This window comes from Sminthopsis crassicaudata, chromosome 1 (assembly GCF_048593235.1).
Source record: "Sminthopsis crassicaudata isolate SCR6 chromosome 1, ASM4859323v1, whole genome shotgun sequence".
Lineage (NCBI taxonomy): Eukaryota > Metazoa > Chordata > Mammalia > Dasyuromorphia > Dasyuridae > Sminthopsis > Sminthopsis crassicaudata.
This window is the reverse complement of record NC_133617.1, coordinates 382,490,122-382,514,315: the sequence shown is the minus strand read 5'-3', so window position 1 is coordinate 382,514,315 and position 24,194 is coordinate 382,490,122. Positions and strand designations below refer to the sequence as shown.

Below are 24,194 nucleotides of genomic sequence, written 5' to 3'. Positions count from 1 at the left end.
AGAGGAGGATAAAGCAAAGAATATAGCTGACAATTATATGGTGCTTACTATGTATTTCTGATTTGGCATTGGGCTGTTATGTCATTTATTATGTCATTGCCCTAGAAAGTGGATGCTCTTATTTCCCCCATTTTACAGACGAGGGAACTGTAAGCTAACAGTGGCTAAGAGAAGATGGAGAGATATAGATTAGACTAAGCAGAAGAATGACATTTGATGATTGGTTGAAGGAAGTAGGAATGTTTTACCTGGGACAGAGAAGACTCAGGGGAGACATGATAGTTGTCCTAAAGGGCTGCCTGGGGCCCTTCTTTGAAGGACTGTCATGAGGAAGGGTGATTAGACTTTACTGTTTGATCCTGGAGGGCAAGAACAGTGAGTGGTGCATAGACAGTATGAGCTGCATGTTTAGTTAAGCTAAATGTTAGGAAAACTCCCCAGTAAATAGAGCTGTTAAAAATTGGAATGGCTTTCTGCAGGAGGGGCCATTCTTCTTCTTCTTAGAAGCTTTCAAGCCAAATTGGATGACATCTTATTGGTTGTATGATCATAAGATGATCAACATACATCATCTGTGTGTTGGATTCAATGGCCACTGAGTATTTTTCCAGCTCTCAGATTCTGTTCTTTTAAAAGATGGAAAGATGGTATTCTCTTTCTACTTACATATGACTACAAGTCCTTTACAGCAAGATTACAAGGTAAGTTAATTAGTGCTTTGTGGAAAATATTGCCAAAGCTAATTTCTTTTTTCTTTTTGTCATTTATATTAAATTGTGAAGAAGGTATTTTAAAAAGTGATGTTTTACAAGTTCCCAGGAAATTTTGAAGTCTCATGTTTTTAATTTAATTTGGGGTAAGTTTTATTGGTTTTTATGAAGTTTTATCAATTGATGTATATAGAACACACTGTTAGCCAGAGTTTTGAATGTCAGCATTTTATGGTAAGAGATGTATACAATAGAAAGAATACTAAAGGTATTAATGTTTAAAAATATAAATATTCCTATTATTGGGGAAAACAATTATAACTGATAGTTTCTATGGGAATTTTTAGAATTTTCCTATATCTTTGGAATAAAATATGTGTATGTATCATTAGTGGGTCAATAAATGAATGAATGAAAAAAGGTTTAAGTGCTTACTATGGGCAAAGCACTGCTAAGTACAGAGTACCAATAAAAAAAAACCAGACAATTTCTGCTCTTAAGGAGGTTATATTCTTATAAGTGAGACATTTTATATTTATATATACATGTGCACATATGTGCATACATACATACACAGCAAATATATTTGTGTCTTGTGTAATATACATATTTATGCATACTCACACACGTATGTGTATGTAGTTTCAGCTGCAAGTCAAATAGAAATGATCAGTAGTTCTTAAGTTGCACTGTCAATAAGGCAGATGACAGTGTACTTTCTTTAAAGTCATTTCCACTCATAAAAAACATCTGTTCCTGATTTTGACCCATTTGTCCAATGCCAAGGACTTAATTTTCTGTGTCTTCAGTATCTGTAGTAGTTAGGAATGGAATGGGCTTGGGAAAGGGAGATTAGCTCTTGCTGAAGGAGTTTCTAAGTCTCATCCCCATAGGGATTGCTTAATAAGATGATGATTTCAGAGATTGGACGTGAAGCAGAGATAGTGATATGGCAGGCATTCCTTTTCCAAGACTCTTGGGTTCAGGATCCTAGGTAGTCTCTGTCACTTTGAGGGGGGATGATAGTAAAATGAGTTTTATTTTCCTGACACATGCCACCTTTTGGCTTTCCCTCAGGGTGTCCTCCTGGTTCAAGTATGGGAGAAAAGTAAGAAGTCCAAATAATAAATACTAATAAGCAAAATAAGAAAATTCAGTGAAAAAGATTGGTTTATTTTGCATTCTATATATGTTAAATATAAAAATAGCAAATTATATTAGTTTTTTACTCAAAGAATTGTATACTGTTTAAATGATTGTAAATTACTATCTAAATTAATAGTTTTATTGTATTAAAAATCCAGTTTCTTTATTTGCTTTTCATTTTCTATTCATAGTTATGATCAAATAGTTTAAAAGTTGGATTTTTACTTGGCTCTTAAGTTATATTAATTAATTAATGTTATATTTTGTAGTAATAGTCATTAACATTTGTGAATTTTCTAACATTTTCTTCCTATTTTCCTTAGTGACAGCCACAAAATTAAACCAGTCTGTATTGTTCAAGATCCACAATTCTATTTGGCTAACACTTGCTGTAGTTTCTTAGACTAACCCAATCAAGGACATCTTGTAGTCACTTTTTCTAAAATAGGTTTTCTTGAACTCTCTTTAAATTGACGACTCAGGAAGCATTATCTATTTTTTTCCAAAGCATTTGGCTCTCTCTAACTTCAGTATGTGGTTACTCTCTTGCCTTTATCTATCAGTGCAGCTTCCACACCTCACTTAGCCTGCATCATTTGGGGAACTCCCTGACCTCAAATATTTGGCTTACTATTTTCAGATGCCATGCAGGTGGAAAGAAAATGTTAGCAAAAGGGTAATGACCTGCAACATTAAGTGACTTTACAATGTCAAACTGATCATTGTATTGTCACAAACAGATTAAAAAGCAAATCCCACATAACTCTAGGCTGTAACATTTCAAATCATTTGGAACAACTGAAAAATAGGGACTTAATATTATTTTTAAAGGACAGTTAACTTTTTCCTCATTAACTGCATGGTATTAGAGCAGTCATTCATTTGTGTTTCATCTTATGGTACAGTTTTTCCAGGTATGGCTGAATAGTAGCTCACTATATAGCTTCTGACTAAAAAAAATTATTGTAGCTTATATTAACTCATTTGTTGGTGATAATGCATGCTACATTTCCTCATTTCATCTTTACAATTATCTTGTGAAATAAGCTGTGCAAATGTAATTAGTCATTTTATATTTAAGAAAGCTTGGGTTCATAGACAGTAAGTGACTTAGGTCTGATCTTGTTGTTAGTCACTAACTAGGAATTTAGACTTAAACTCAGACTCTCTCTGCTATACTAAGTTCAGACACATCCCACTTGTCAGGTCTTGTGGAAGTGATTTATTCCATTTGTCCTTCCATCCCAGAATTACCAGAATGGTTTTGGGTATGATCTTGTCCTTCAATGGATTCCTCTTAGCAGCCTATAAAGAATGATATTCTGCACACTCCATTGATGATTAATTCAATTTCCTAGCAATTCTTATGCCTAGAAGAGGTTTTTAGTAGATTTTTGTATAAGCAGGACAAGATTATTCCCTAAGGTCTAATTACTAACTACTGCAATCTAATTACTTGATATGTTTTGTTTTTTAAATACTTTTCCTCCTATCCACTTGAGAAATAGTCTTCTTTTTAACTTGAAAATTTTGTACATATAACTTGAAATTTTGTACATATAAGCTTAAAATGAGTACTAAGAAAGCTTTATTTGTATTTCATTAGAAATGATAAAGAAGAACGGGACAGAAAGGGATAGTAAGAAAGAGATGATGGAGAGAGAATAAAAGGCTACCAACAGAATACCAGGAACATTCCCTTCAGATGTCGCAATTATTGATACCAGTGCCAATGGCACTCTGATGTGTGTGGCATGCTACTGATCACTCTGTGTATACATTTCTTTGCTTGAGTCTAGTCATTCATTAGCAGTAGACATTGACCAAAGACCCCTCAGAATTTGATATCTTATTTTTGTGTTTGTTATATTGTGTTATATAAATTGATCTGTGTTTATAAGAAGAGAGAATGTTTGAATGTTCTACCTAATACTTGGCAAGCAAATGAAAAATTGAATTTAAAGAACTATTATTACAATTGTACTTTAATCCCAGAAAGTATAAGCAACTAGATAAGCATCAGAGAAAATTATAATACCTTAGACCAGTGGTCCTCAAACTTTTTAACTAGGGGGCCAGTTCACTGTCCCTCACATTGTGGGAGGGCTGAACTATAGTAAAAACAAAACCTCACACTCTGTCTCCGCCCCTCAGCCCATTTACCATAACCCAGCTGGCCGCATAAACGTCCTCAGTGGGCTGCATGTAGCCTGCAAGCCATAGTTTGAGAACCCCTGCCTTAGAAAGTTCAGCATCTTAGAAATTACATTAATCTTTCTTTTTAATTATGAGAATGCATACTGGACAGAGAAATATGAAAAAAATCTTACCAAAATGAATTTTTTCTCTTTTCTTTTCCTTTGTACTTGTTAATAGCTCCTCACAAATATTACATTGGATTTCGATATGTCCATCCTTTAACAGAAGAAGCAATTGAAGAGATGGAGGAAGATGGACTTGAAAGGGCTATTGCTTTTACACAGTATCCACAGTATAGCTGCTCTACAACAGGTGAGGGCATCTCTTTTAAAATGAGAAACTAAATATTTCCCAGTCAACATAATATGATGTACCTGTGAGCCAGAGTACTAATAGGCAAGGATAAATCATTTAAGATTGAATGGAAAATCCCGCCTGTCTCCTTTAAATGCAAGTGTTCAGATCAGTTCATTTGAAACCTCTTGTTCATCTCTTGCTTGAGTTATTGCTTGGATTGCTGAGAATTATAAATGATGAATAGAAAATAGTAATTGAGTATTCCAGGACAGTTTTATAATAAAGTAGTAAGTAATGAACCTTAAGCCACTTCTTTAGTTGCATATTAAACCCCACTTTTATTGTTTCCTTAACATTTTCAACCTAGCAGAATAGCCAGAAGATATGGTTATTTCTATTTTCAAGGAAAAGATGCACATGCTTGTTATTGTTTCCAAGCTTGTGATCATGGTGACAGAGACTGATTCATATTTGGAAGTCTCTTAATTCATTAATTGTAGGTGAGTTTTGTTTCTTACATAACCATCATCCACATGGACAGTGAAAGCTTTCATCTTGCTTCATTCTTGGGGTCAGCTGGGTAATTTTTTGCCTTAAATTGCTGCTAGACATAAAAACTATAAGTTTACCCTTTGTCATATCATAAATCGAGTCTAGCTGCTGCTATATTTTGTCTGAAGCACTAGTCATTCTTGTAAAAAATACTTGACTCCTCAGAAATAAATGCTAGATGAACAAATGGGTTCAATTTTTGTTTCTTTGGAAAATTTCTAAATATATTTTCTGAATATCTTATGGAATATCATTGGTGAACAGGTCAAATCTCATAGGGAAGTAATCTAATAAACTAAATATCTCCTCAATAAACTAAAGATAAGTATTTCTTTAAGAAAATTCAGTATGTTAAAAATCCAAAATTATAAAGCAGGTGAATTTAGGTACTGGTTATTTAAATTACAAACGATTTCCTTTTCTAAATTTTCTTTAAATAACTAAGTCTTTTAGTGCTTATGCATAAATTTAATTTATACTCAATTTTTTTACAATATTTATCACAGGAAACATGCTTATGCATCTAAGGTGTGAGATACTCAGAAGGGTGCATTAATTCTCTTAGGCCACTTGGGTGTTGTTCATCCATGGTATCTTTTAAACATTCACTGTTGTGGCAGAGCCATAATGTCTTAATTCCTAATGTATTGATCTCAAGCAGCCCTTTCAGTTACGTCTTCACCTTCTTACATAGTTCATCTAGTCCACTAAATAGTGCTGATTTTAAAAAACTAATGTAGCTATTCCCTTATGCTCAGACTAATACATATCTGTACATTTTATTTGAAGTATATTTGTGTTAATATCTGCTATATAATATTCAGGAGATAGTGCTCCTGACAATGGATCTGTTAATTTAAATTAGATAATTCTATTCAATTGGACCCTGCTTTCCCTGCATTAAGTTCACTGTTTGTAGGTTGCTGTCTAGCCTGAGTAAATTTTAATTAAAATATGACACTGTCATGTCTAGCATTTTAAATTGGATGCCTTTCCGTTTCTTGTAGTTCTTTTATTTAGCATAATCAATAGATTGGTGGTGTGAGACATCTTAAGGTCACAGCACAAGTATCACTCAGGATTTGGGGTGAGATTCCAAAGTCCTTCAGCCTCATGTGTTTAACTCTTGGCCCCATTGCCTGTTCACTTAAGTTAAGGAAGAATAATTTTAAGGCAGAGCCTTATAATTTGAGAATCTGGGGAGGAACTTTATATTTTCCAACACAAACATATGATACCAACATAGAAAATATGTGAACTTCTTGTCAGGATACTTGTGCAAGAGATGACTGTTTTGGTTTATTCCAGGGTTGATATTCCCCCCCTCCCCATGCCCTATCTGTTAGTAAATTGACTATTCACAAATGCCATTTTGCTCTCTCAGAAAATGTTCCCTTTTTTAGAAAATAACTAAGCCTGGACAATGGTATTTTTCACTGGGAGAGACCACAAGTGTGAAAGTATATTGTAAATGATGAAAGCCTATTGTAATTGAGTATTTTTGTTAGTCTTCATTTCCATGAGTTTAATTTACTTGCATTTTAAAGTTTTTAAATGATTATAATTATACTAATTTTGAATAGATGCTATAATTACTGACCCCCACAAACTTGTTATTCTTATTATGAAAAATTTATTAATTTCTTGTCTGTATATTTTAGGCAGTAGCTTAAATGCTATTTACCGATACTATAATAAAGTTGGGAAGAAACCAAAGATGAAGTGGAGTACTATTGACAGATGGCCTACCCATCCTCTTTTCATTCAGGTAAAGTAGAAGATCACTACCATTGTGTGTAGCTTTATTTGTTGGTGTTAAAGTTTTTATCTCTACTTGCTTTGTATAAGCTTCTCTTTGAGTTTTAATTCCACCAGTTATGTTCTGGATTTTTTGCCCATTAGTTTAGTTTTTTGTTTTATTACATAGGATAATATATAGAAATAATGAAATGTTTAGGCTTTTATCTTAACGAAATTAAGTCACAAATAAATTCATTTATGTACTGGATTGTGAGCTTCTCTAGAGTGAATACTCTATTTTGTCTTTGTTGCTTAACAATACTGGGCACCTAGTAGATACTTAAATGTTCATTAACTAATTTGTTCGTGATGTAACTGTATTTTCATTGATCTTCCAACATTTTTGAATACCATGGCCGAAAAAAAAAAGTATATAAGATCATTGGGCCCTTATATAAGACCTTAAGAAAATTATATTATAATGATTTTGCTTCTAAAGGGCATACCATGATAAAGTATATTTGTATTGATGATTCAGTTATAGAGAATTATTTATTAGTTTCCATTGTGTTACAGTTTATACACCTGGCAGTAATGTGATTTATTTAGAATCTCTTGTGTTAGCCTATTTGCTCTACATTATTTGCATGTGATGCTCTCTATAATTATTACCAGACACTACATATGTATTTTACTTTGTTCCATAAATGGAAAGTTGGAGTTGGAAAGTTCACTAGCTTTTGGAAGAATGTCGATTTAGTGTGTGTATGTGTGTGTGTGTGTGTGTGTTTCCCTAAGACCTCTTATTTAAAATCCATAACCACTAGATGGTGCTCGGCATCATTGTGAATTTGGGTTAAGCTCTTTAGAGAAGCTATAATATTCCTTTAGATCATGTTGTAAATAATGTAATAGGTTAATATAACTTTTCATATCTAGAAACTAGGGCTTGATGACTATTTTAAGAAGCAAAGTAAAAAAGGTAAGACTGATTTTTAGTTGCAGAGACTGTTTTGTATATCTGATTTCTTGACTATGTGCAGAGAGTTCTGTGTTTAGTGTGAATGTGAACCCAAACCATACTATGTCTTTTGCCTTTGCTCTGGTTGAGGCTTATGATTTTGCAAGTAGGGGTGTTTCAGGTCAAGAACTGACATGTGGTAGCAAAGCTCAACAGACAGATCTGCACAGCATCTGTCTGCCTGCACTCATCTAGTGAGTAATTAGATTTGCATTAAAATTCAACTCTTTGAAAAGGGGACAAGAAAGATGGAAAGGTCTCTTTACTGAGGAAGTCTCTGTTCATAAAATGAAAGGGAGTTTCAGAGGCATTTTGCTGCCCTACTCCACAATGTGATTGAAGATTCAGGGTAGTGTTTCTCTTTTTTTGTGCAATTGGATTACTTATAGAAAATGCTGCCAGTGGAAATTTTTAGGTGATTATACAAGTGTTCCTCTGATTTTGAGCGTGGCACAGACAATCTTAAATCATGATGAAGTTGTATTTATCACTTGCTATTCATAAATGGTGTAAAAGATGGTTTTGAAATTCCAATTTGTAATAAATTTCATTCTTAGTGTTAAGGATCCTTAAGCAGAAAAGAAAAAACAGAACACAACCCAGTAAGCTTAATGAAACACAAGACTTCATGATAACAAAAGCCAGAAAAAAAAAACAAAACCTGTTTCCTAGTTTTATATGTACCAAATTGGTTTTACCCAGAAATAACAAAATAAAATAATATTTCTACTAATTTCACTAATAATATGGCTTAATCTGTTGGAGCCAATCACATGAAGGTCATTTCTAGGCTCCAAACAGAATTTGCAGAGGTCACTCTCTCCAGCCCTCTGGCTACAAATTTTGGCTTACCTGGTAGCCAGAGCTCTAAACACTAAAGCGTTTGTCCTGCCTTGTGATAAATTTTTTTAAAAGGAGGTAATTAATGAGCACTGAAAAGAGAGAATTAACTCTTCCAGCCTTTTGGGATGCTATTTTCCACCTTGAAGCTATAATTTACCTAATGGTGCTCAGAGATTCTGGAAAGGGGGCTACACATCTCAGTATGTTTTAAGGAGTTTGACTTATGGGACATTGAACCATGAATAGATATGTAGATTACAAAAATATACTCTGTTTTGGTAAATTGGCCTTCCAACTTAAAAGATGGTACAAATAAATGATAAAAATGAATAAGAAAGTTGTACTTATCAAAAATTGGAATTGATGAATATAACTTTGGACTTGAAGTCAGAAGGCTGGTGTTCTGCTCCTAATCCTGTTTTATGACCATGTATAATTTGGCTGATTTCTATGCATTGTTTTCTTCTGATGGTTGTGTTGGGATTGACACCAATTTCTTATTAGGAGACTGACTTTGTTTTGAAAGATGCCATAAAAATAGAACAGCATTTTCTGACTTTTTCCTACTCTTATTTCCATCTAATGTATTTTAGTTTAATGTGATGGGCCTGAAAGCCAAACAAAGGAAGTTTTAGAAAGACCTGGTAAGCTGTTTTCCTGCTAACTGAGCAAATGAGAGATCTTAAAACAACTTCTCTTCCCCATATGTGTTTCCTCTCCATCTGGAAGCGTGCCCTGTGCCTCTCGAGGGGAAGCAGACACAGAACGTACATTTTCAGTGAGCCATTAGCGAGCTTTAGAAGTTTCCCATCAAATTCCCCAGGCCCCTAAAACCCTTGTTATCTGTTTTGATGATGAACTAAAGGAGGAAAGACTTACCTTTTGCTGTCAAAAAATGAAAAAAAAATTTCTTTTTTTGTTTTAATATTGCCCTAAGAACATTTTGGTATAACTTATTTATTTCCAAATTTTGTTTCTTTTGCTTTTGGCTTTTATATGCCTTTCTTTCTTTTTTTTTCTTTATATTTATAGTGTTTTGTGGACCATATACAAAAAGAATTGGACCTGTTTCCACCAGAGAAGAGAGGAGAAGTGGTCATTCTTTTCTCCGCGCACTCACTGCCAATGTCTGTAAGTTATAACAAAATATGTTTTGTAAAATCAAAGAAAAATTTATACATAATATTTTTTTCCTTTTTGTGTTTAGTAATTATTGCTTCCATTTTATAAACTTATAAAATTAATTTATCCTTAATAGCTTCTAAGTTTATGGGCATCCAATACATTCTTATCTGTCACGGCTAAATAATATTTTTTCTCAGTGTCAGTAACCAGATTGGTCAGCGCACATCATCCATGACTAGGTATATGTATTCATATATAATATGAATTCATATATAATAAAAAACACCATGCTTTGAAAGTTAGAAGCATAGCTCAAGGAGCCCAGAAAAAAAGGGACAAATTCCATTGCTTTGACCCTTTGTTGAGAGGCAGTCAAGCATCAGGTTAGAATTCTGAGACCATCAGCAGCTGGATTTTGTCAGAGTTGAATGGCAAGGCCTAAAATTGAGCCTTTGGATTACTCTTGCTTCACTCTTAGAAGATTTATTTAAGAAGGAGTTATTTGTTATTCACAAAATCATTAGCACTCTTTTTCTTTTAAAGTTGCCTCTTTCTTACAATTTTTATCACACATGTTGATTTTTTGCTTATCAAAACATCTTTTCTGCTTAAAAAAAGCAGAAGCTTCTCTTTCAATATTCATGTGTTCTGGGTTGGACTTCGAACTCTTTGTCAAATGGAATAATTAAGGTAGTCAGACACTAAAAATATTTTTGACAAGCATATTTCATGTTGTTACGGCCACATTTTTAAAAATAGCTTTTTATTTTCAAAATAATATGTAGATAGTTTTCAACAGTCACCCTTGCAAAACCTGGTGTTCCAAATTTTTTCTTCCTTCTTTCCCCCACCCCCTCCCCTAGACAGCGAGTAAGCCAGTGTACACATAAAGCCACATTTTTAGAAAGAAGACTTGACACAGAGACTAACCAACACAAATTCCACTATTTCACATATGTGACTGGTGATAAAACATAACCAGTTTTCTTTGTGCTCCACCATGCTCCGCCATGTTTTGCTCCTCTTCATCTTACTTGGGAATGTCATATATCTTCTACCACTTTCTCCTTAAGGGAAGAAAAGAAACAACACCGCAGATCCTTTAAAGCATAATGCACATGCTTTTTGACCTTAATGACGTTAGGTTGAATTTCAAAAAATGATAATGATAAATGGGCAGGAGACTTGGCAAGCAAGAGCTTTGAATAAGAATTGATTCTTAGCAGGTGATTGGTAGGTTTAGAGCTAGAAGGGCTTCAGAGGTCCCCCCACTCAGCCTCCTCCTCTTTTTGCAGATGAGAAAAATGGAGACTTTCCTGAGGTTCCCCAGGCAGTGGAAGGCAGGGTCAGGGCTCTGACTCCTAATCCAGTGCTCCCCCCACTCTACTTTGTTGTCTTAGCTAATTGTAGGTAAAGATAGGGTTCTAAGCCTAGTGCCATTTTTCTTGAAACAGCGATTGACAGAGGCATAGGAGACAAAACATGAAATTGGGAATTAGAAGCCCTCTGTTTTCTGCCATTAACTAAGTGTATGATGTTGGGCAAAAAACTTTATTTTTGTAGAATGAAAGGATTAGATTAGATGCTCGCTAAGGTCACTTCCATATCTGTGCATCTTGAATGCTTCTAGCTTTGGAAAGAATCATTACTGTCACTTTGGTAAGCGGAAATGGCTGGAATGTATTTTTTTGGACTGCCAAGAATTTTGTTGGTATGATGGATTTTTAAGAATCTGTGGGTATGTACTCCATGTCTTTTTTTAGTACCTATTTTACTTCTCAGCAAATTTTTATATTTGATTCTTAAACAAAGGAAAAATTGCCTGTAATTCATCTTGTAAATGATGTTAGGTGAACACCATTTATGTATTAGGTACTAGAAGGAAAAGAGGCATTTTACTTGGCTTCTTGACCTGTTGGTAGCATGGTTCATATGACATTACAGCAACTATGATAAATGGGTTCAAAAAGAAGAAAAATACTTGCAGTAAACAGTGAAAGAGAAGAATCTGTTGCAGTCCATTTCACTTAGAATTGCTCAGAAGCATTCTGTCCTGAAAGTGTGGCGCGTTGAAACCTCTAAGATGGCATACTTTCCCTTTCAAAAGTATAAGCCCCTCTATCTTGTGACTGTATTTCTATTGTTTAAGTTACCAGATTTGAGAAGGGGGCAGAGAAGGGGGCCAGGGCACAGGGAAGTTTGGGGTGACTTTTTGTGGGTTTTTACTGCCACCTGCTGGTCATCAGTGAGGAGCCCTGTGCTGCTTCCTTGCTCTGTTAGGGAAGGCAAGTGGGACCATGGTTTTTTTCTCATATCAAAGTCCATTTACTCAGTAATTAACAACAAGGTTAGCAGCTCATTTTGATTTTTTGGAAGTGGAGAGTGAAGACAGAGAACAAAAGCCATGAACTTAAACTTCTGCCATGGGCCATAGATTCTTAACTCTTTTTTTTTTTTTTTTTTTTTTTTCCTATCCATAATGCTAGATCTTCAATTCAGAGTTTTGATTTTGTTTTTTAAAAAACTGAATAATGTTAGGGCTTCCCTTTTCTTTCCTTCTTGCTTCCTTCTGTTTCTCTAAGGGCTTGAGTTTGTTGGGGACAGGGAAATTTTCTGGCTGGGGAAAGCAAGTTAATGGAAGTAAAACCTGAAAATCTGGTGAAATAGTAGAGAAAAAGCAATGGAATGACTAGACACAACAATTCTAAGGAGGAGAGAATGAAGAAGGAAATTGTCGGCTTAGTGATCTCTTCCTGACCTATTCGTATGCTTCCTGTGGCATTCTGGGTAGATATTTCTGAATTCTATGGTTGGTATGAAACCGTCACTGAAGCAGTTCAAAAGAAACCTGAATTGAACATTTCCAAAGGTATTTAACCATTTTCTTTGTCAGCCAGCCATATTTCTTGAACACCTTGTCTCTAAAGGTTTAAAGTATAATCTTAAGTTTATAATCTAATCCTTTTTGTATTGCATTATCTTTTATTCACCTTCTTCCTACCAGCTCTAAGCTATTTTCTGTACCATGATGAGTAAATTAGCACCTTAATTTTCATTTAATAATATCTCTTTCTCTCCTTTCTAGTCCTTTCTTGTATCACGTGATTCCAGAACACATACTTCTACATCAAATTGATCCTTTTTATCCTTTTTTTATAGCATTTTTTGGCATGTACTACAAATGCATTTGGTAATAATTCTGATAATAGTAAAATCTTGATTATTAGAATATTTATGTAATCTTAGAAGACACCAGATCCAGTCTTTCCTTAATTGTACTTTGGAGATCACTCATGAGCAGATTGCTTGATGTTCTTCATATGATTGGAGCCTAAGAGCATAATCTTTCTTGACCATAGGTAGTCAATCGAGGCGATCCTTATCCTCAAGAGGTAGGAGCTACCGTCCAAAAAGTAATGGAGAAGCTGGGATATTCCAACCCTTATAGACTTGTCTGGCAGTCTAAGGTATGTGTCAGAATCTAATAAATTAGGAGTGTAATCTTCTATAGGTTTTTTCATCTTTTTAGTTCATCAGCCTTTAGAGAAAATCAGTTCTCTAATTAAGTGCTAAAAATATTGACCATGATACATATATCAGCACTTACATTTTGAAATCTGGATACTCACCATGGAAACACAAATAACTGTTGAGCCAAGTAAAAGAGAGGAAAAAAGAAAATTAAAAAATAACATGATCGTTGATTTAAAGATATGTATTCTTGTAAGAAAAATTTGATTCAACAAACTATATACTTATTAGAGGAAAGGTACTGTGCAAGGATTCTTAGAAAAAAATTGTCTCTTCCTTCAGGGAGCTTGTATTTTATTGACAGAATAGGATGTATGAAGGAAGTAAATGTAATTTAAGGGAAAATGAATGAATGAGTAAATGGAAAGGCATAGATTAAGTACTTACTATGGGCCAAACACTAATCCAGGTATTGCAGATACAAATGGAAAGTGAGATAGTGGTTGTTCTCCGAAAACTCAGGTTCTGGTTGGGGGAGCATAGGATCCTAGACTTGGAGTGAAAGAGCCCTCAGAGGCCATCGTTTAATCTGTGGTAGCTTCCCCATGCACAGAACAATGGACCTGGGGTCAATGAGACCAGATGCCAAATATGGCCTCAGATACTTTTGGGCTGTCCAACTTTGGATAAGTACTTTACCTTTCTCTACTTCCCTTTTTACAGAGGTCAACCAAATTTTGGAGGAAGATAAGGTGGAGATGATAAGAGAAAGCATTCAGCAATGATGGGGAATGGAGGGAGAGTCAGGGATAACTCCCATATAACATATTCCTAACATTAATGTTGTGCCTTGAATAGTATGAGGGTTAAATAGGGGCACTTAATAAATGCTTGTTGAATTAAATTTTCATATAACAACAAAACAAAGTCTTCAATTAACTGAATCCTACAATTTTTATTTTATCAATTCCTAATTTTCACTTTCTTCCTCCTTGCCTTCAGTGTCTCTATTTGTGTCTTCATGGTACATATTCAGATTTCAAAATGAACAATTCTTTGTAAGTCATATCAGAGTGCATTTATGTTCTCACTAATATTTTATTTTCATAGGTTGGTCCAATACCGTGGTTGGGTCCACAGACTGATGAAACCATCAAAGGACTTTGTGAGAGGGGCAGAAAGAATATCCTTTTAGTTCCAATAGCATTTACCAGTGATCATATTGAAACCTTATATGAACTAGATATTGAGTACTCTCAAAAATTAGCAAATGAGGTAAGTTTCCTTTTAACTGTCATCACTTAAAAAAATATTGCTGAGTGTATATTTCTGATTTCCTAAGTGGGATTATGCATTCATTCATATAAAAAAAAGATCACTATCCTCAGAGGCTTGAATGATTTTTATGTAGAAGATATAGTGAATTTATTTTTCTTGATTCCTAGAAGGCAGTACTAGAATCTGCTGGGAGTTTTCTTTTCTGGAAGGTATTCAGGCAGACATGCTCTGACCTCTAATTAGTGATATTTTAGAGGGAATTCATGATTTATTTTGTTATTGTTCAGTTGTTTTCAGTCATGTCTATATTTTTGTGGCCCCATTTGGAATTTTCTTGGCAGAGATACTAGAATGGTTTGCTATTTGCTTGCTGAGCTCATTTTACAGATGAGGAAACTGAGGCAAATCACTAGTGTGAGGGTCACACAGCTAGTAAATGTGTGAGTCCAGATTTGAACTCAGGAAGATGAGACAAACCAACTCCAAGTCCTTTACTCTATCCACTGTATTACCTAGTTGCTCTAACATTAGCCCACAAAAAACTATCCATGGTTAAGTTGGAGATTGTCAAACTGGATGAGCTCTAATGACCTGCAAAGACTCCTTCAAAATCTAAGGTCAGTATGATTCTGTGACTCAATTAGAATACCACTAAGTTGGAATTTGTAGTAACTTTGACTGGGATTGAGTTTCTGTCTACCCCCATTCTTTTTTTTGTTTGTTTTTAGTTTGTGTGTGTGTATGTGTGTGCAGCATTTGGGGTTAAGTGAGTTGGTGCCCAGAATCATATAGCTGGTAAGTGTAAAGTATGTAAGATTGAATTTGAACTCAAGGCCTCTGACTCCATGGCTGATGCTCTATCCTCTGCGCCATCTAGCTGCCCCTACCCTCTTTCTTCATGGAGCCCTTCTCATTATAATAATTTCATAGTGTAAAAAATATTGAAAAGGGAAATAACTAATACTTTAAAATATAATTTGGAATCATATTAGCAAGTGAAAAATAATCTTATTCATTAAAACAGGTGGCCTGATGATCACTATTAGACAACACCTTTTATTTCAGTTTGAATAATTATACTTTATGAAAACTGTACTGTTTTTAAAAAGTCAGTTCTTAAGACTTTTCATTAATCCTGTCAGGCATCTTTCCATTCATCTGAATTAGTTGGGTTTTGTTGTGCTATAATTCCTTTTCTTCCTTGAAGCTGTCATTTAATTTGGGACTTTTATAAAAATTTATTTTTCTATCATGTGTTACAAGGCATATGGCTTTTCAAAATCCATATGGCTTATTATAAGGATAAGAATAAACACAGAATCTTGTCCTTAGTAATTTTCATGACCTCTTTTATATACTGACTTAATTAGCTATTTGCCACTATGTTGTGATCAATCTGATTATTGAAATAACAAATACCATCGTTAGCATCTCGTAATGTAAGATGGATGTGAATTGTCATTCATTATGGAGAAAAACTATAGTTCACCTATGTTATGGGTTAAATAAGCTTTTGTGGGCTAGTTGGGGAAACCTAACCACCATTTATAACATTTAGCCTATGAGAAAATGCATTCTGCATTTATGGAGAGAGGAGACTATCCTAATGGGAACACATAGTCCTCCTACCACTGTGGCCACTAGCTATTCATACAGTGAGAGGAAAACACGGTGGTTCAGATAATATTTCTTACTCTCAAAGAATTCCCCATGGGAAGCCAGCTCCTGTTATGTTGTTGTGGGACAGAATATTCTGAAGAGTGCTAGGATGGTTTGGCACTAGCTCAGTTAGAAGGCTCTGTAGGAAGGTTGTAATTAGCAAAAAATGAGATCTTTAGAAGCTTTTTAAAATGTTTTTGCCATATCTTCTTGTCCCACTGCTATTAATTCAGTTTATACCAAGAGTTTGTTAGGGAAATTTTTTTTTTTTCCATACTTGAGTTCACATCCATCTTATGTTGGTATTTATAATTTCAGCAATCAGATTGATCACACATCAGGGACAATTGACTAAGTCAGTACATAAAAGAGAACAAAGAAATTATCTCACCACCATTTATAATATTGTTTATATGGTGATATGTGTTCTCAGTTTCAAGCAACTGAAAAATGAATTTTTAAGAACATAATCTTTCTCTAAATTGAGGACTATCTCATTGACTAATTTGAGTTTTAGCAATTCCCCTTCACCCCACTTTTCAATCTACTTATGGTAGAGCTAATTAATGTGAAGAAGAAGAGGAAGAGATTCAGGTAGCCTAGATCTTTTACTATTTTACAATTTTACTAAATCCTAGATTTGGATATTCAATTTCCAAATAAAACTCATTGTATTGTTGTTTTGAGGCTAGATCAACCAAATTTATCAAATATGATTTAAGTACCTTCATTACATAATATATACATAGAAAACTCACTCAACTTTGAATTATATTATGTATTAGTCTGGAAAAACTATCCAGGGATAGGTAGGTGGCACAGTGGGTAGAGCATCAGCCCTGAAGTCAGGAGAACCTGAGTTCAAATCCAGTCTCATTCACTTACCACTTCTAGCTGTGTGACTCTGGGCAAGTCACTTAACCCTAATTGCCTCAGCCAAAAAAGAAAAAAAATAAATAAATAAGAAAAAACTATCTAATTAGTAAATTTGCTTTTTTATTCTGATACTTTAGAGGGAAAAATACTTCATTCTGTATTGGTGATACTCAGTTGTGTGATAGTTTATCCAAAAGAGCATTGTGGGTTTTTTTTTTTTTTATTGTGATAGAAATGGGCAATCTGAAATTAATATGAAATATTATGAGATACATCCTGGGAACCATAGCCTATCATTACTGAAAATTAGACTCTATATTGGCTATGGGAAGTCACTCTCTAGGATGCTATTGCATATTACAGTATGGTGCACACCTTTTTTTGGGAAAAAGGGAAGCAGGTTAGTTGTCATTTGAAACCAAAATGGAAACTGTAGTAGGTTTGGGGTTTTTTCTGACTTGTGAATATTTCAGAATCCTTTCTGTTCCTTTAATAACATTTCTTTTTTCAATTATACTATATCCTCATATGTGTCTTGGAGAAAAAATGGCTTACAGGCCTGTTACAGGACTGACTAGAGATGGAGAGGTATAATGGCTAGACAATCAACCTCAGAAGCAAGAAGGCCTGGGTTCAGGTCTTTTGTTGACACATATTAACTCTGGGCAAATCACTTTACCTCTCAGAGTACTTTAAGCAGTTCGTTAAGACAGGGTTGGGGAATGTCGAACCCATGGGCCATATGTGTCCTGTGAAAGAATTTTCTAGGGCAACCACAAGTGATGATGAGCTGAAAACTGAGTTCTATAAGTTGATAATTTTGTATGGTTAGTGAATGATGTTATGAATATTCATTCAAATGGTTTTTGGCCGAAAAAAGCTTCCCCACTTCTGCCCTAAGACTTCAAGCTTCAGAGAAGGCATTAAGCTGCATATTCTTCACATAGAATTTCCTGTGCCACTGAAATCTCAAGGGTTTTTTTTCCCCTATTTCTTATTGTTCATGATATAATTTTATGCACTTGATTATTTCATCTCTTGTTAAGAAAAAACAAAAAAACCAAACTCTAAGTACATGTAATTTAAACTCACCTATAAGTTGGAGAAGAGGCTACAGTAGTTATTTCTTTTATTTATTTCTTTTTGCCGTTGCTGTTGAGGCAATTGGGGTTAAGTTATTTGCCCAGTTTCACACAATTAATTAAGTATCAAGTGTCTGAGCCTGAATTTGAACTCAGATTCTCCTAATTTTAGGGCTGTTGCTCGGACCACTTTGTCATTTAGCTGCTCCAGTAGTTATTTCTTATAAAGTTATAAATCAAATGGACTTGAATGAAATGAATATTTTAATGAAAACTGTGATACTACATGTGTATTTCATGTAAGGGATGAAGTTAGACATAGAGGATGACTTGCAACTAGCGAGATGCTAATGGAATTGTGTTAGTCTGCTTTGTTATTTTTTTAGAGGAAAAAGAATGAAGCACAGATTTAAATGAGAGTTACATTCTAAGGATAATTTAAAAATGGATCAGAAACATAATGCTTGGGAGAGATAAGAATAGCATGTAGAAATAAAAGAGGCATTTATAATAACAGCTATAATAACTTATAGCTCAGGTCCAATATTTCAATTAATAGCTGCCTGTAGACACTTTTGAACCAATACTGTGGGTTGTGGTTTTGTTTATTTGCTTGTTTTGGGTTATAGCAGATCTTAAAAAAAAAAAAAAGCTATAAGAAATAAAAATGTGTATGTTTGTTTGTTTGTTTTTTCTTCTCATTTGATTCAGTGTGGAGTTGAAAACATCAGAAGAGCAGAATCTCTTAATGGAAATCCATTGTTCTCTAAGGTATGTGCTGTGTTGCTGCTGTCTTAGTAGAACATATAGGAGAACAGTCCTCTGAGAAACTAGAATAGAATATTGGTTTTCTCACATATTAAAACTTTTTGAGTTCCAATTAATTACAAAAAATAAAAATCAAATTCCCTATACTTTCATGTTTCCCCTTTTATCCCCCAATTTTCCTATTTGTGCCTCTGTGCATATAAGGTTAATTTAAAATCTACTTTCCAAGAAACAATTATTTTGGGGTATTGGTGAGAGTATTTCATTTCCAAAAATCCTTGTCTGCTGAGGTTTCCCAGAAAAAGAAAGCTTTATTGTCTTTAGTTGATAGGATTTATGAATGAACTTTAAAAGAAAATCTCAAACCGAAAATAGTCTGGTGATGATCAGGGTTAATTCAAAAGGAAAAATAAACTGAGTATGAAATATACTTTTTTTAGTTTTAGCTAATCTTTGTTTCTTATCATCTGTTTTTCAGGCACTGGCTGATTTGGTTCATTCACATATCAAATCAAATGAAATGTGCTCCAAGCAGTTAACTCTAAGCTGTCCACTCTGTGTAAATCCTATCTGCAGGGAAACAAAATCCTTCTTCACTAATCAACAGCTGTGACACATGGTCTGTGAAGCCAGTTGGATTAGTTAGGAGAACTTCTTGGAGTGACCTCACAGATACTCCAAAGACATCTAATTTTGGAGAAAAATGTTAGGAGAAGTAAAGGACAAAATTGCATTACAGTGTTGATAACTTCTTTGGTGCACTTTGCTTGATGTTATGTTGGGAAGGACTCTGAGGATCCCTCTAGAGTGAATTCTGTTTTTATGTACTTAATATGCTATTAACATTCATATTTTATTCTTTTAAGCATCTTTTATTCTTTAAGTACTGCTAGTATAATGAACATTTGGTTATTCAATTTAAATAATAACAGATGGATTTTAAACATTAGATTCTAGAGACACATTTTAAATACAGATTTTGGTTTCATCACCAAAAAAATTTTATAGCAGAACAGATGTAGCTATTCCATATGAACTATAAGGGTGTTTGAGATTTGTTTGCATTGAATTCATCAGTTTTTCTCTTTGTTTCAAAAATATGGCTTGCAATGAAAATCTTATCTTGAAAAGAAGCTACTCAGCATTCTTTCTGTAACCTAGCAGTGTGTTATTGGGAGTAAGCTATGATGCCTATGTCCATCAATGATTTGTCAGAAGTTTGCCAGTGAAACTGGTCTTCTTTGTGTATTATTTTTTTCATTAATAATAGTGAGATGTGTTGATTTCAAAATCTGCTGAGATTCTTAAATCCCTGCAGGTAAAGATTCAAGATTGCTAACAACATAAAAAATATATTGTTTATCATGTATAATTTTATGGAAATTTATGATGGCATAAAGAATGTTCATACTTTTTCCTACTGGCCTCTGGAGGTTTATATTCTCAAAGAATGCTGTTACTGAAGAATTTTGGTAACACCTTGATTTTTAATTTTTCTCTCAGAATCCTAGTGAGCATTTCTATGAAAATTCTCTTTTGTCTGAGATGTTTTTCTATTCTGTATAGATATATCTTAAAAATTAATTTTTAAATGGAAAATATGTTTTGTAACCACGAGCTCTTAGGCAAAAAATTGCCCCCAAATCCTGCAGTGATGTCAGATAATCAGATCTCACATGTTCTGATTTAAATGGATTAAAATTCAGTCTGCCACATACATAGTAGAATTTGTAATGATTACTGTTTTCCTTCTTTCTTCCAAAGCCTTACACTTTTGTGTTCTTCAAAAGAGACTTTCTCTGTTAGATTAAAAAAAATGTTTAGAAAAATAGGAGTAATCTTCAGAGGATTATATATCTCCTGTATTCAGAATTTACTCTGTTAATAAGTATCATAACAGTGAGGTTTCTTTGGAACTATGTAGATAATATTGAACCAGTTTAATTCATGTGCAAAATCAAAATTATATAATAGAAGGAAATTATCTTAAGACACCCAAAAAATGCTCCCACTTTTATTATCCTAGTAGTAACCTTCTCCCTATCTTAGAATCCAATCTTACATTGGAAGAAGAAATAAAAAAAAAAAGAATAAAAGGAAGAAAAGAAACAGCTGAATCATTTGTTAAAAAAGAAAAGAAATTGGCTTTTTCTACTAGGGGACTGGATTCATTTGATTTTGAGTAGAAGCACTTGATTAGATTCTAGTTATAGGATGTTATTGCAGAACTGTTTATTGATGGCTTAGAACTTTTTTGAGCTTTGATTTGGAATCCAGTGCTATACTGAGTTTCAAATCACAAAGAATGAGTAGTATTCCACTATTTTATCCCAAGAAACCATAATCCAACTCTTTTTTAGTCTATGAATGTGGCCTAGCTCTTAAGTATTCTTGGTTAGAGAATTTAAAGAAAGATTGAGACAGTCTAAGTTGATAAATTGGACCCTCTGGGTGGAAGCACAGACAGAGCCTTAGAATTGCTGCAGAAAAGACCTGCATATGCTTTCCCACCATCTTTTACCCTGATGCTCGATTTCTTCTTGAAATCTAAGCAGTTGATCACGACACCTTAGATAGTAGTTTGGACCAAGATTCTTGGTGCTGATTTGGGATTAGGCCAGCTTCTTGTACTAAGTCATTGATGTGACATTTATTTGGATCTTTACTGATGGCATTAGGTAATTTTGCATGTTAACCTTGATTACTGTTTAATTATTGCTTAATAAGGCTAGTGTTTGGTAGGACCAAATTATTGATAGATCTTTTTTCAACTATCAGATAGACTTTGAGAAGAGTGTTGTCAACTTTAGGATTACAAATGTCTGCTCCAGGTAATTAGCACTAAAATACTGCAGCTCTCCTCAAACTGAGTTCCTGTGCAGTACTGACTTAAATTGATGAAGCAAATTCTTATAAGGTTTGAAAGAACTGTGATTATTAGGTAATTTGGCTTGCCAAGATTAGTGTTAGGGTTGGGGATGTAACCATTTAAAGATTTTGCAGTTTCACTGCTACCAACCACCCTTTTATTATTCTTGTACTGAAAATAAACTTACTTTATGACCTTTGAGAGAAACTCAGCTTTGGAAACCTTTTATACTTTTCACTTTGCCAAAGTGTTTGCTAAATACAGCTGACTCTAGCACACCTATAATTAAGTAATTAATTAATAACAATAAATTTCTTTGATAATATTCATGTAGTCAGTTTGTTTTTTTTGTGTGTAAAACAAGGTTTTGTCTTTTTTTTTCCCTGAGGCTGGGGTTAAGTGACTTGCCCAGGGTCACACAGCTAGGAAGTGTTAAGTGTCTGAGACCAGATTTGAACTCAGGTCCTCCTGAATTCAGGGCTGGTGCTCCATCCACTGCGCCACCTAACTGCCCCAAGTTAGAAAATTTTCAAGTTTCCAGAATTACATTGTCCTCTGTCCTTTTTCCATATGTTTTCTGTATAGTACTTTGATTTGCTTTGCTTTTTGAGGCAATTGGGGTTAAGTGACTTGCCCAGGGTCACACAGCTAGTAAGTATTAAATGTCTGAGGCCAGATTTGAATTTAGGTCCTCCTGCTCTATCCACTGCATCATATAGCTGCCTCTGTACAGCAGTTCTTAAATGCATGATTGTGATGGTGAAGGTACAAGGGAAGAATAAAATGTTTGGTACCATACTGCCAAAGCTTTGACTCAGAGCTGACACTTTCTGCATATGGCACAACCATAATTATATTCTCTTCTTTATACACAGAAGTCATTGATATGTAATGAAAAGGAAGGGATAGTAGTTCATGAAAGTTTTCAGTTGGTTCCCCAAATACAGATTTTCCTTCTGTTCTTTTTCTGAATAAGTTTGCTGATTTGATATGATAGGCCATATAAAACAATGCTATTATTTTTTTACGGGGGGGGGGGCAGAGCTAGACCATCTGTTTTCAAAATGTGACCCAAGATCAAAATTATTTTCATGATAATACTGAATTTTAATTTCCAGTTTGGTGAATATTGATAGCTATAACCCATCTAAGCAAAAGCTCTTTGGAAGTGAATGTGCTTAATAATTTTTAAGACTATAAAGTGGTCTTGACTAAAAAATTTGAGAAGCACTGGTTTAGACAATATGGAATCACTCAGATATATACACATATATATATAAATAAATCTATATTATACCCACATATGAGTGACTAGTCACTCATATGTTTGTGTGTATATGTAAATATTGCATATATATACATATATATTTAGTTTACATATATATAAATATATATATACACACACATACAAATTTGTGTGCCATACAAGAAGCCATAATTGAAATACATGTTAGATGGTTTGTTCAACTAACTGCAGATTATTTTAGATCAGCTACACTGACACTGACATACTTCAAATGTGTGAAGAATTATTCAACCAAGAGGGTTGTAAGATCAGAATGAATACCGGTGAGTAGGGGCAGGATGAGACTTCCACCCATCCCAGAGTTCAGAATAACCACATGGCCCCTGCAAGGGGAGCTCCTCTCTGTTCTGCTCCTCCCTCTTCCTAGGGATAGTTGCTTTGGCAGAAAGCCAGATTACTAGGAATAAATTGCAGCTGGGGACAGAAATTAGGAGCTGTACCTTAAAATTGAGGACATCTGGTAGCTTTAGCAATCAAAATATCTGTTTGTATGTGCACATGCATGTGCATGCTAAGAGAATCTTCCAGAAGTCTTCATCTTCATCCCTTAGTAGATTGTTAGAGGCATTCAAAGCCAGGATCAGTTTGGTGTCATTATTCCTCTGTTTTTTATATTCAGCTAATTTTCCTTTAAAAGTATTTCCTGGAAAGCTCTGACCTTGAAGATGCATGATGGTGGTTGGGGAAAATAATTCCAATGATTTTAAGAGCTTAAAAACAGAATTTAAATTTAGTGCTATATTCAGAACCCTCAATGGAAATTAATTTCTTGTTTTCATCAGAAATATATGTCTCTTGAGAACTATTAAATCATAATTTATTTTCTGTTGTTTATTCACATGGCATCTGCAAATTTAAGAGTAAATTTTAAATACACTGTGTCCTAGGATTGCTTTGAAAACAACTCTAGAACTTTACTGTAATTACCTCATAGTGAGAAAACTTTAGTTTTCTTAACTTTAAATATTTAAACCAAGCCTCATAGAAATTAAATGACTTGCCCAAGATCATATACATAGTTGGTAGCAGAACCAGAAATAGACTTCCGTTCTTCTTTCATCTACTCTGTCTAGTGTACTTCCTCTTGTTACAAATTCCCACTCTGGAAAATTGTGTTCTAATGAGGTTCTACATGCCTATTTTTATTTTATTTTGTAAAATAAGTTTAAATGGCTAGGTTTTGCTATAAGCCATTAACCTTATTTAATAGTAATATCTAGAGTCTAATTATTATTGTATTGTTAATTTTGAA

General features: G+C 34.1%; 1 protein-coding gene across 2 annotated transcripts in view; it reads left to right on the top strand.

Annotated features, from left to right (window-relative positions):
- FECH (ferrochelatase) overlaps positions 1-21,961 on the top strand; it is a 45,613-nt gene extending 23,652 nt beyond the window's left edge. For both annotated transcript variants that reach the window (XM_074279435.1, XM_074279436.1), the window contains exons 5-11: positions 4,233-4,367; positions 6,566-6,672; positions 9,541-9,639; positions 12,993-13,100; positions 14,215-14,379; positions 18,711-18,770; positions 19,246-21,961. In XM_074279435.1, the coding sequence (XP_074135536.1) occupies positions 4,233-4,367; positions 6,566-6,672; positions 9,541-9,639; positions 12,993-13,100; positions 14,215-14,379; positions 18,711-18,770; positions 19,246-19,380 (809 nt within the window). In that variant the 3' untranslated portion in view covers positions 19,381-21,961. The remainder of the gene's footprint in view (positions 1-4,232; positions 4,368-6,565; positions 6,673-9,540; positions 9,640-12,992; positions 13,101-14,214; positions 14,380-18,710; positions 18,771-19,245) is intronic.
- Positions 21,962-24,194: the final 2,233 nt, after the last annotated feature.